At 37.5% G+C, this 13433-nt stretch overlaps 1 protein-coding gene across 3 annotated transcripts in view; it reads right to left on the bottom strand.

Moving 5' to 3' along the window:
• PKP4 (plakophilin 4) overlaps positions 1–13433 on the bottom strand; it is a gene marked incomplete at its 5' end in the record, with an annotated part of 74498 nt that overhangs the window by 58847 nt on the left and 2218 nt on the right. For 2 of the 3 annotated variants that reach the window (XM_082312558.1, XM_082312556.1), the window contains one exon: positions 2819–2931. The exons of the other annotated variant lie outside the window; for it this stretch is intronic. In XM_082312558.1, coding sequence (XP_082168684.1) covers positions 2819–2931 — 113 coding nt within the window. The remainder of the gene's footprint in view (positions 1–2818; positions 2932–13433) is intronic. 3 annotated transcript variants of the gene reach the window in all.

The following is a 13433-nucleotide window of genomic DNA, read 5'->3' as shown; positions in this document are numbered from 1 at the left end:
TAGCTGTCACCACAACCTCCCTTGGGCTGGCACTTGGGCCAGTGGGCGATGAGCTGGCTCAGAGGGATGGCTTGACTGACACCCAGAACACCCTGAAGCCGAAGCTGCAGCCACCAAGACAGGCATATGCTGCCGCAAAAGTACCTGCGACTTCACGTCAGCATCTTATTTGCAAAGCAGCACCACCTCCAGGCCAATGCCAGCTTGCAGGAATCCAGTTTAGAAGCAGGTAAATCAGAGGCATTGCTACGATCACCGAGGTCAATAAAACATTCAGTTGGACCTCTGAAATGAAATGCTCCCGAACTTTTTAACCACATTAAAGGAGATTAAAGGACTATCTTTGAAAGAAAGTATTGTTGATTTCCTCAGGGACAGAAAACTTGAAAAAAGGATAAAAATAAAAAGGTGTATGCATCTTATGATGTAGTTTTGCTTGCTTTTTTAGTTTTTACCATTGCTTTGGTTTTGTGTTTGTTTGTTTTTTGTTTGTTTGGGTTTGGTTTTGTTTTTTTTTTTTTATGTAAGACTATTGGACAATTCTTGTATCTGGCTAGGAGAAACATCATCTCGCTCTCTAAATGCTTAACTTCTCTGTATTTCTGGGAGCAGGCTGCTAGCTGTCCATGACCAATCTCTCAACACGCCAGTCCGTTTCCAAGCCTTTTCTCCATGCCCTCTTCATGTTTATTTAATTTCTAGTCAGCCTTAACAAAACATTTACATCACCTAGTTTGTAGAAACACATGTACCTTTTTACGGCTATAAATTTTGCTGCTATATTTGTGGCTGCTGTGATACTGCTCTAAGAGATTTTTTTACCTTGATTCTTTCAACAACTCTAACTACACTGGAAGCAACTGGTTGTGAAGAAATGAAAGCATCTAATTCAAATACAGATTCCCCCCCGTTCCGAGCTTCTCACACATCTCTTAAAAGGAATATCCACATTAAAGAGTAAGTCAAAAAATTAACCAAGGACATACACATCTCAGAACATATTGTCCAAACCAAGTTTTAATCCCGTGTCCCTCAGTAAAAAAGTAATGTAGAATAGCCTCCTCATCTATACAAGACCAGACTCCGCTGGGGTAAAAAAAGTTAGAAAAACAGGAGCAGTGGTCAGCATACAGTGGTGTCTGTAAGAACTAAGAATATAACCAGGCTTTAATTTTAAATGTGTAAAGTATTTTATTAATAACTATGAAAAATTTATGGCCCAGAAAACAAGAGCTTGAAGAGGTTATCTAGATTCACAAACGTACTCGTACCAAAGTATACTACAAACCAACTTCTGTGCTAGTATTTTCTCCCCCTAAACTTTCATCATCTTTTTTTTATTCAAATAAACATCATTTAGCCATAAGGAAGCAACCAAAAGAAAAAATGACTCCGTGCTGCTATAAATTATGTTTTCCATCTTGGTAAATGATAGTATTTGATAGAAGTATAGGATCTAACTTATTGCGTAGAAACAGGTAATTATACATTATTTCAAAAACTACACAACCGTATGTGTGGGATAAGCTAACTCTGGTGTTCTTTGTATGTGAAATTCTCTGGACCTGGGACGTAGAAAAACCTTCTCCTTTGTATTACTCAGGCAAGTTCACTGAAAATGAACATTCAAGACTGAATGAAAGGTGGCCGGAGGCATAAAATAACTGAGGCTTTTTACTTATTCTTCCACAGGAATTTAACTTTTTTTGCTTTCAAAACAAAATCTGAGCAACAGCGGGAGAACTATGTGGACCTAGAGGGAAGATAGGCAAGCATGAAGGGTATAAAATAGTCACCTTGTCGAAGGAGTATTTTTGAATATTTCAAAGTTTGTTAAACAAAAGTTCTCATGCTAGTAACAATACTGTCAAATGACAACTCTGGTCAAGTAGTTTGATGTACAAAAGCCAGCTGTGTTAGCTGGTACACTGTATTTTTAAAACTCATTTTTGAATAATCACCTCCTGTTTCCTAAGTTTTTGTAGGAAAAGCTTTCCATTTAACTTACAGAAATATTTATTATGGCCACAGGAGGAAACATTTCAGAATGATACCCAAATTTATTGCTGAAAGAATATAGAAACAAACAGTATTTAAGGCAGGAGATTACGCTGTAACCCAAAATGCAGGTATAAATGTTTCATAAGAGAACACACTGTTATCTAGGCTTTCAGAATCAAAAGCTACCAATCATTTAATATGCTTGAGATGAATGAGTGCCCAAACACATTTAGAGTTAAAAAGTTTGCTAAGGAATTAAAAAAAAGAAAATCATAATACTAGTTAAAGCTGAAATATTAATAAAATGCTTTGCTATAGTTATTGTATGTAAAAATATATTAGGTATGTTTCACACTATTTAAATATGCTAACAATACACTTCTAAGATGTTCCCTGAAAACAAATATAACAACAAAAAGTATTTCAGAAAAGCTGGATGAAACTAGATAGCTAATTCAGGAAAAAAAAAAATATATATAATTGGATTACTGCATTTAACTAGCACTGTTACTTTGACACAAATATGTATAAGTCTACTCTATTTCTCTTTGGCTGAATCTTAAAAACAGACTTCAACATATTTAAAGAGAAATTAAAGCTTTACATACACTCTATTGAAAATGTAATCAATGATTAGACAGGCCTCTTTAAACTGTCCCATAACTCTTTATACCATGTCTGCATTTTTTTATATACTTGAGATACTAATGGAAGGTGAACAGCTATCAGTGAAAATATATGTATGTAGGACATAAGCACCACTAAAAAGACCTTTAATTTATGGGACATATGAAAGTAAAGTCATCAGGACTTGTACCTTGTGCTGGCGATACTTGGTGATTCTGCTCCAAGCCTACATCTTTCTAGCTGATTAGCCACAATTTGCCTTTCCACTTCCAGTTCTCTGGTAAGTCTTTGAAATTGGAGCTCCTGAAATTTCAAAATAAAAAGAAAAGCATTCTTGATGTTAAAAAATGGGTGTGGATTAATTCTGAAACAATCACTGTTCCATCACAATCATGTTTCTTGTTTTGACTCTTCCTTAGTGGAATAAACTATTAGAAGATTAAAGTGGGAATTTAATGGTTCTTTAAATCAGTGGTTCATGCAAATATTGATTTATTACCTGTTACAAAAGGAAAAACATGTTTAAGTATTTGTGGATTTTATTCCTCCTGCAATTAAAATTTTTGTATATCCTTCTGTTGCCACAATCTAACAAAATCGGTGCCTATAAAGTCAATCCTCAATTTCATCTATAACAGAGGTATACTCGAAAATATTGTATCCTAACCTTTCCAATTGCAAAACCTCAAATCCTAAGCTATGCTATGTTCTGACTTCAGTATTCCAAAACTTAAAATTTATTATTTCAAACTGGCTGAGGGTAGAGATGTGCTATTTCACCTTTCCCGATTTCAGCTTTTGTTATATTTCTTGGTCAAAGGCACCAAACCTCAGCCTTTGTAAAAGGCCTTTGGAACATAATGCTCAGAGGAAGACATTAAAATCCTTTTAATCCTGAGACCTGATATGAAAAGCCTCATGAACATGATAACCTGCAGACCACAGCAAATCTTAAGGGCCTGTATATGGACTAGAAAGTATGGGTAATATCAGAAGGTTTGTATGACATCTAACTGCACCCAGTAGCAGAGACCCAGTCGTCACAGTCTGATACCAGGTCTTAGCACGATTCAAATTCATGTTATACCAAAGAGGTAGGTACATATGCACCCAGTCAGTTCATTTAGACAATTTGTGTTTTGGAGAGAAAATATTAAAATGTGTATTAAGCAAAAAAAGTCAGACATTATAAATGAGAATAGATTTTTCATTTCTAAGTCTGAATATAGATAATATACCCATCTAAAAGCTGATTCACCAGCCAGTCATTAACATGCTAGAGGAGAATGCCATGATTTAAAAAAAAAAAAAAAAAACAAACAAAAAAACAACTCAGATGCCGAAGCTCTAAGTTTTGAAGTGAATGTCAACAAGACAAGCTTCTTCCCCAAGTAAAACATGATGTATTATATAGCATGTAACAAACATAAATCTTTAAAATAAACAGTATTGCACTGCTTGTTTGCAGAAATAATAGAAAACATTTACCCTATGTTTAAAGCTGTTTCCTGTTCCTTACTTTAAAATCCATATTTAAATAGCAATGTCATTGATACAAACTATGAATTTGAACACGAGACTCAAGTTGCCTACTGTTATTTGCTGATCTTTTAACTAGATGAATAAAATAAAACATATGCTATCCATTATTTACTTCCATTCAACCACTCTCTATTAATTTGCTTTTTCATTACAGGCAGAGGCATTGATGAAAATAACATTATTCTAGAAAACACTCTTAACACATGCTATGAACACACATTCATCTGAGCTCTCTCCTCCCTTTGCTATCTTCTCCTGCACTCTAACACAGTCCTTTACACCAGCTCACGTGTATTTCTGCAGGAAGGCATTTTACAAGGCAAACGTTATCACTAGGCAACTTTTGCTGTTTTGCATTCCAGAAGGAAAAAAATTACAGTAAATTACCAAATCCCACAAAAAGGTCGACATTGTCTAGAAAGCCTTTTTACAAAAAGTGAATCAATGAAAAAGGAGCATGTAACAAAGGAAACAGGACAAAGCTCCAGCTCCAACAGTTACAACAGCAGAAATCAGACACACCAGAGGGAAAATAAAATCTGGGCTTGTCAACCAAACTTGTATCTACACAACCACAGCTTTTTAAACTAATTTGTCACACACTTCTGTCCTAAAGGTGCTTAAGAGATGAACCAGATAATTGAGATAATCAGAAAAATCAATAATTTATTTATGATTTATATTTTACAGATGTAAAACAATTACTGGTTTAAAAGACAAAAACGCCCCACTGACACTAAAAGAATGACCAATGCGAGAGAGGTCTTCTCTAAAACACCAAAAAAGTGTAACAGCTACAGAAAATACTATGTTTTTGCAGCACAGAGAAGGGATCAAGATAAAATACAGAAAGTGGAAGATATGCTATATTTTTCTCATTTCACAGTGTACTTTCTTTATACAGTATTAATGGGTATACAGTTTCCTTCCCACCCTCCCTGAGAACTCCTCAGAGTATATTCCAATTCTTCGTCTGGAAAATAAAGGTCCACCCAACTCCAATAATCACCTTGGATTTTTGAGAATTTCAAGCAATTAAAAAAAAAAATAGTATTAGTGAGATTTTGAATCATAGAATGGTTTGGGTTGGACCTTCAAAGAGCACCTAGTCCAACCCCTCTGCCATTGGCAGGGACATCTTTCACTACACCAGGTTGCTCAAAGCCCTGTCCAACCTGGCCTTGAACACTCCCGAGGATGAGGTATCCACAGCTCCTCTGGGAAACCCGTTCCAGTCATCGTAAAAAACGCTTCTTCCTTGTATCCAGTCTAAATCTGCCCTCATTCAGTTTAAAACCATTGCCCCTTGTCCTGTCACTACAGGCCCTGCTAAAAAGTCTTTCACCGCCTTTCTTATAAGTCCCCTTTATATATTGAAAGGCCACAATCAGGTCCCCCTGGAGCCTTCTCTTCTCCAGGCTGAACAACCCCAGCTCTCCCAGCCTTTCTTCTCAGGTGAGCTGTTCCAGCCCTGATTGCGGTTGTGGCCCTCCCCTGGACCCGCTCCAACAGGTCCATGTCTTTCTCGTACTGGGGACCCCAGAACTGGATCCAGGGTGGAGTCTGACAAGAGCACAGTAGCAGGGGAGAATCACCTCCCTCGACCTGCTGGCCTCGCTTCTTTTCATGCAGCCCACGATACAGTTGGATTTCTGGGCTGCAAGCACACATTGCCAGCTCATACCTAATTTTCTATCCACCAATATTCCCAAGCCCTTCTCTGCAGGGCTGCTCTCAATCCATTCATCCCCCATTCTGTACTGATACTGGGGATTGCCCTGACCCAGGTGCAGGACCTTGCACTTGGCCTTTTTGAACTTCATGAGGCTCCTGTTGGCCCACACCTCAAGCCTGTTAAGGTCCCTCTGGATGGCATCCCTTCCCTCTAGCAAAGTGAAACAACTGCATCCCTCAGCTTGCTGTCACCTGCAAACTTGCTGAGGGTGCACTCAATCCCATTGTCTATGTCACTGACGAAGACCGCAAATAGTATTGGTCCCAGTACGGACACCACTCGTTACTGGTTTGCACTTAGACACTTAGACATTGAGCCATACTATAACTCTTCGGACACAGCCATCCAGCCAGTTCCTTATCCATCTTACAGTCCATCCAACAAACCTGTCTTTCTACAATTTAGCAGCAAGAACACTGTGGAGGACCATATCAAAGGCCTTACAGAAGTCCAGGTAGATGACAGCAGGAGCTCCTCCCTTGTCTACTGATGCAGTCACTCCATTGTAGAAGGCCACCAGATTAGTCAGGCACTATTTGCCCTTGGTGAAGCCATGTTGGCTTCACCTCCCTATCATCCATATGTTTCCACAAGTTTCCACACATCTTCCAGAAGAACCTGCTTCATGATCTTACTGGGCATTGAGGTAAGGCTGACTAGTCAGTCAGGATAGGGTCCTCCTTTTTACCCTTCTTAAAAACGGCTGTGATGTTCCCCTTCTGCCAGTCACTGGGGTCTTTGCCTGACTGCCATGACTTTTCAAATACGACAGCAACTACATCAGCCAATTCCCTCAGGACCCTGGGATGCATCTCATCAGGTCCCATGGACATGTGTGTTCAGGTACCTCAGGTGGTCGCAAACCTGATCTTCACTTACAGTGGAAGGGATGTCATACCTGCCCTGAGGCTCAGGGACTTGAGAGATGGGGGCAAGAGACTCCCACTGAAAATTGAGGCAAAAATCTTTTTAAAACTAAATTAATTTCAGTTACTTTAACTGAAAACAACACAGTAGGAAAAGGGAAGAACTCTTTTTCTGCTGATAATTCATCTTCTAACTTGATATAGAATGTCTTAAACTTATGCAGTTCGGTCTTCACAGTGAGAGTGTAATCCCTATAGAAAATTATACAATTTGGTTTTGACTGGCAGAATGATGTAGAAAGATATACATTTAGTATTGGACCATCGGGTGGCATGCCCAACAGAGCTCTTAATACAGACAATTTTTCTCTTAAAAAAACAACATTGTGATATAAAATTGGTATAGGTAGTTGCACAACATCAGAAGTAACAAATTGCCTATCTAAGTAAAAACCCCTATTTTTTCCCCACACTGCAAAAATCCAAAGCCAGTTAAAACAAAAGAACCGTACTTCTATTTTTCTTGGGGGAAGAGGTGAATGCAACAAATGGACAACACAGCAATAAATTGTACTTCATTTATTTATACTATGTTTAAAAAGTAAAATTCGCTACTATTCTATCAGAAAAACTGTGCTAAGTAGAAATAAGAGGAAAAAAACACCAAGCCGTGTTTGGCCACTTCCTCTCAGGTACTTGCGCTGTTATTTTGGAGAACACCGTCAGTTGTCTATTTACAATGTTCTTCATAACTTCATATTTTGGTGCTGACAAAAAAAAAAAAAAAAAAATCACCGTGCACTGAATTGCAAAGGTGTAAAAGGCATGCAACTAATTTGCCATTTTTAAATCATGATGATGCTTAGGAAGATCTAATGTATTTTTGCAAGTGCAAGCAAAACAGCAAAAAAAATTCAGCTCTTTTCTAGTCTGAGTAATGTTCTAATGTGTGCAGCCTGTGGTTCCAATGAAGTAGCAAAGTTTACATACTTTTTGAAACAATGAATGCTGACTTTTGTATGTCTCTTCTTAAATATCTGCAGTTGTAGTTGATATGTCTTAAATACCTGCATAAACACATAAGAGGGATAATTTTAGAGGTACCATCTTCTTTACAGCTGGAATACCTCACATTTTAAGCCTTTTTTTCTTTTAGCTTAAATCATCGTATTATTACATAAAACTAAGTCCTAACCAATTCTACATACGTGCATTGACCACCTTCATAGCTTATGCTTCCTTATAATGACATTTTATACCACTCTGAATGGATACCTACCACCACCATGTTTATCTATCAGACAGTATACTATTTATTGCAGGAATCTATTTGAATTTGTTTCTCTAGCCAGCTTCTCTGAAAGCAGTGGGAGAACATGCTCCTCAAACAGGATGCTCCCACACAATGCTGGCTGCTAGCAACACAGAGAAGCTGCTGCCCTAGGCAAAAATCACAATTAACTGATTTTTGTAGTACTGGCTTGTGACGAAATGACATGACAGGAGTCAGATGAAACAATTAATAAGCTTGTTTTCATCTGCAAAAGAACATCTATGTGGCAAGAACATGCTAAAATTATACATGTAGATTACAGAATACGCTGCCATAGTGCATCAAAAGGACCAGCCAAATCTTCTGAAACATATGTACTACAATGCCTCGGCCAGAGCTACTTTTTATCCAATGTACATCGAGGGACAAAAAAGCTCTATAATTCTATTCACCTGTTCAACAGTAACTACTTAATCACCTTATAAAACTACAGTTTTTGTATTCATAACCTAAATTCCACTGCAAAACCACAGACGATCTTTCTTAACATGAAGCTACAAAAAATGCTGGCTTTAAATACAATTACATTTAAGGAACAGGAAGCATATACATGGTTCAAGAAAGAGAAGAAAGCAACTTGCTTTGGAAAGGCAATCACACAGACTACAGGCAGACAAGCTTCCAAGAGTGAAAACCAAAACCCATCAAATTTTAGAGCTGTGTAATTTCCTTTTAGAGGCTGAAGTCTCTAGAGGAGGGACAAACCCTGCATGGCGTGTCGACATTGTAGTGTATACCCCAGGTGACCAATAAGAGCTCTTACTTGGCAAGCTCTGCATGCCAAGTGGCAATTTGTCTGCAATGATGTTGAGATCTCACTCAAGAAGACACTGTAAGGTCTTCACTGCCACAGGATACAGATGAGACAAGTTATACCAATCCTGAAAACAACATACTCTTTTCATTTGAAAGCTGAGTACCTCTGACAGGCTTGTGGCTCCCTGGCAAGTGAAAATAATTGCCAATACACTATGCCGGGCTATTAACAGCAAATATTTGAAAACAGCTAAGTAAGGGGAATGTAATTTGTATGACTGACCACGAAGACTGTAATTTTCCTGTTGCAGGCTTTGGATAATAAAAGGTTTGGAGGCAATTTGAGCTTCCTATCTGCATCCCATTATGGTACCACGTTGCAGAGACCCAACACTTCCATTTTTGTTAACGAGGAACTTTTATCCCTCAGTAACGTGGATGAGAATGAGAAGCCTACATTCACAATGTTGAAAAACAAAAATTACTTTCTTCCTGCCCTGTTGTGATTTGAAAACCTCTGACAAAACACAGGTAACTTAAAACTTTAAACAAACGGCAGTCCAATTGGCTAACTGAAGATTTTCTGGTGACAACTATGCAAGAATCAGCAGCAATGGCACAAGCAGTGAAGACAACTCACAAACTGTTTTTGAATGGTACATGCCTGGCTAGTCAGATCGGGCAAGTTGGGACATCTGAGAGAGATGATGCCATTGACAGAGAGATGCACCTCTTGCAGCATCTTGACTTCTACCAGTTCTCAACAGTTGCTGTGGTTGAAGACAGGGCTAGGATGGGATGTTATTTCAAGTTGTAGTAACACTGGGATATGCTAAGTTGCTTCAATTGCCAAATGACACCGTGAAATATTAAGAAGGCAATTTTAAGTTGAACTATGAAACACTTTCCTAATCATAAAAATGTTGCCTGTTGAACAATTCAGCTGAGCATCTACCAGTAGTTGGAGTTGATGATCTAAGAAAGCGTAGCCCACATTTGAGAGGAATACTTTTGTCTTGCATTTACTGTTTCTCATTCAACTGTAAGCTACAGTGCAGAGACACACAACTCCCATTGCCTAGGAAAGTTCAAATGGTGCTAAAGAAAAGACAATTACATTTTGGACATTTTTATGATACAAATGTGCAACAAAGAAGAGGACAAACAAAATTAAGTTCCTTTATACCTTCTTCACATTAACCTCCTACACTGATCTATGCAGAGTTCTACATGTTTCCACTTCCTGTAATTCAGAGCCAGATCAAGAAACTGACTACTTAAAAACACATTGAATACTGTATTTTTCCAACACGAATATCATACTGTAGTGATCTAATATTTAAATTCTCTACCAGAATCTATTAAGAAAAAAAACCCTGTACTTTTAACTAGCCATATTAGATCAACCTTAACATTTTCCATAAAATTAAAGTTTACTCACGCACACAACTGCATTTGCATGCTTTCAGTATCTTCCAAAATAGAAGACAAAAGATAAAAAAATTGGACAGGGTGAAAAGAATCACAGATTACAGGATGTGAAATGACACAGCTACAATTATTGGCTGATCACACTTACTCTGTATTCAACAGCAGCAGACCATTAAAGCCCTTAATACTTTTATGCCTGCATTGTTCACTAGTCTGGTAAAACAGTTTAGTGCTGCTCTAGCTGATAAGGGATGAAAATTTAAGCAATTCATAGAAAGCTTGCTCTTAGTCAACGGTAGAAAGGAAGACTGCCACTTGAGGTACTCACTGACTACATTTGAGCAGCATCCTCTTTGGAAACTGTTTGTTACAATGCTAGGTTGTTTTAAATGGGTGCCGAAGCTAAGTATGCTGTTCTGCCAGCTGGTGACTAGAGTTCATTTGCTGCTGAGTAGACAGGCCGATAATCTAAACATAAAAGCATTACAAAATGTATAAACACTCCAGTATATTTCAGGGGTACCCACGGTTCTAGGCAACTCCTTTTCAAGGGGACTTTCTCCTCAGAAGCCTAACAGTACATGCTAGAAAGAAAAATTAATTTCTAGACCTTCATATGAATAAAGGACTACACATAATTTTGATTAAGGAAATGAGTTAGTTGTTTCATCTGAGACAGGAGTGGCATAAATTTTGTCCTAGAATAAAAGCATTGGGAAGCGGACTTCTCAGACTTGATTCACCAAACCTGGAAATGCTTGTAAACAGCAGAAACAGTAAACTTCAAAGTTCTGGGATTAAATAGGGAAGAATGATCTACGCAATTGAACACAATATTAAGAGTGTTGGAAAAAAAACAGTTCTTCCAGTCATTCAGAAAATGTTGACAAAGATTTTTGTTCCACTCACACGAAGCTTGGAAGTCCATTTGATAAAAAGTACCACCTTCATTTCAGAACTGATACACATTTATCCACCTAACTGATCACTAGATACATGCAAATCAGAATTTCAAAGTGAGACTGTTCAATGTTTGTGCCTAATTACTAATGCATTTAGTAAGTCTTTTTTTCAGGTATCTTGTTGAAACGACATGCCTACACAGTCGGATTACAGAGTACTTGATACAAAGCACTACGTATCTGAATTGGTAAAGAAATCTCCCAAACAATATCAAGATACCGTCATTCTACTAAAGATGTTTTTAAACATGCAGTAATAAATTCTTTGCTGTATGGAGAATGCATTCTTTCCTCCACTTCCATCTGAAAAACTGAGGTTTTTGCCTTTCCCCTCGTCCCCCCACAAACCCTATAAAAAACATGTCAAGAACTATGTGAAGAATTTTGTACTTAAACAATAAAGGGGAAAAAAGTAAAGCGCACACTTTCTAAGAATATGATATGGTTCAATACAGTTATACAAAAGGAAAAGGTTTTGCTGAAGTGTTAAACAAAAGTGAACACCTCTAGGAAAACACTTAGGAAAACCCAAGACATTTACGATTATTCATCCGAAAGCATATCCGATCATTCTTACTCTATTGTCACCTATTTACAAAAGTAACGGTGAAAAGTTGTCCATCTTTAGGTATCAAAACCAACTAGACTAAAGAACGAAGAAACTAAAAACCTCTGCCACTGCTGCAAGTGCTCCTCTCTTAGCAAAGAAATTACAACCAGCATACTCATGTTACTTTTGAAAACTGGATCGATGGGTAGTTTTTTCCTGTGAGACCTTTTCTCTCAGCCCAATCACTGAAAAGGAAAACTAACATGCTAAGCAGGAAATTCAATTCCAAATGATCCCATTTAATCTTGCCAGTTCAGCAGCAATTCATTCCAAATTCAGCAGCATACGGCTTGCACATGTAAAATAGCAGCGATTCTACAAATCTATCCGGAGTAGTTGGCAACTAGCTGCCTCTACATTCCCTCCCCCCACCCCCAAAAAAGTTACTGCTATGATGCTGCCCCTCCACTTTGTAAGAACTTGTTATTTTAGTATTAAAGTAGTCAATTTACTTTTAATATGGGTAAGAGACTTCCTACAGAACTCAACTAAACTTTTATCCAAGGACCCCCCAGGATTCAGAAATCTAGACACATATATTTTAATGCTTTAGTTTTACTTAAAACTTGTTTCAGCATTTCCTAAGATACTGCTATCCATTATGGCATGGACATTTCATAATATTTTAGAAGTGAAATACACATTCTTAAAAAACAAACAAACAAACAAACCCAACAAAAAACACCTCCAAAACAAACCCACAGAAAACAACCCCCTCCCCAAACCAAAAACAAAACCAAAAAACCCACAACCCATCATCAAATCCACTAAAAGAAAAAAAAAAAAAAAGGCCAAAATATGCTTCAGCTTCATTACAGTTAGCCTTAGAATTTCCCTGCATTCATAAAGGAATTCCTCTAGTAGAGATGCAATTTATACCGGTAAGAGTCAGTCCTTCCCTTGATTTTCATCCAGAAGCATATCTACTAGTGTATCTGCAAACAGAATAACTTAACCTGGTAAAAGAGTTATCCCCGCCCTACCCCAACCAAAGCCAGTGGTGCTTGTGGTGGTAGTGTCATCATTTATATTAATTAGGGATGTATTTTCACATTAAAACAAAACTTGAGCTTTGTCAGAAAAGCACAAAGCTGCAGTAATCTAAATTCCTGCGCAGATTACGCTTGTTCTGCACATATTATTCTACAACACTAAAAGTGAATTGAAATGTTTTTTTCCTAAAATATAATCGAGGGAGAGTTACACAGGTGTCTGACAATTTTGTCTCAATGAGAGACTGTTCAGAGTGCAGGGCACACAGTCTAGTTTGGTAAAAAAGTTGCTGCAAACTGATTGGGGTCATAGGAAAAAGAAACAAATGGAGAGCTTATTTAAAGTGGCTTGTAGGGTTCATAGACTAATTAGTGCAACTTTTAATATAATTGAATCTATGCCACTATGGTAGAACAGTCTTAAAGTCATTCAATAAATTTATCTACCTATTTCAGAACTACTGTAGTAATTTAAAAAGTTTTTATTAAGTTAAAATTTTGTACAATTTGACAAGTAATAACAAAGGCTTTTCTGAATCGTATTTCCACTGTAATAAGTGTTTCTGAAGTAAAGAAGT

Source organism: Platalea leucorodia (genome assembly GCF_965183815.1).
Source record: "Platalea leucorodia genome assembly, chromosome: 5".
NCBI classification, from domain to species: domain Eukaryota; kingdom Metazoa; phylum Chordata; class Aves; order Pelecaniformes; family Threskiornithidae; genus Platalea; species Platalea leucorodia.
This window is presented reverse-complemented; position numbering and strand designations above follow the sequence as displayed.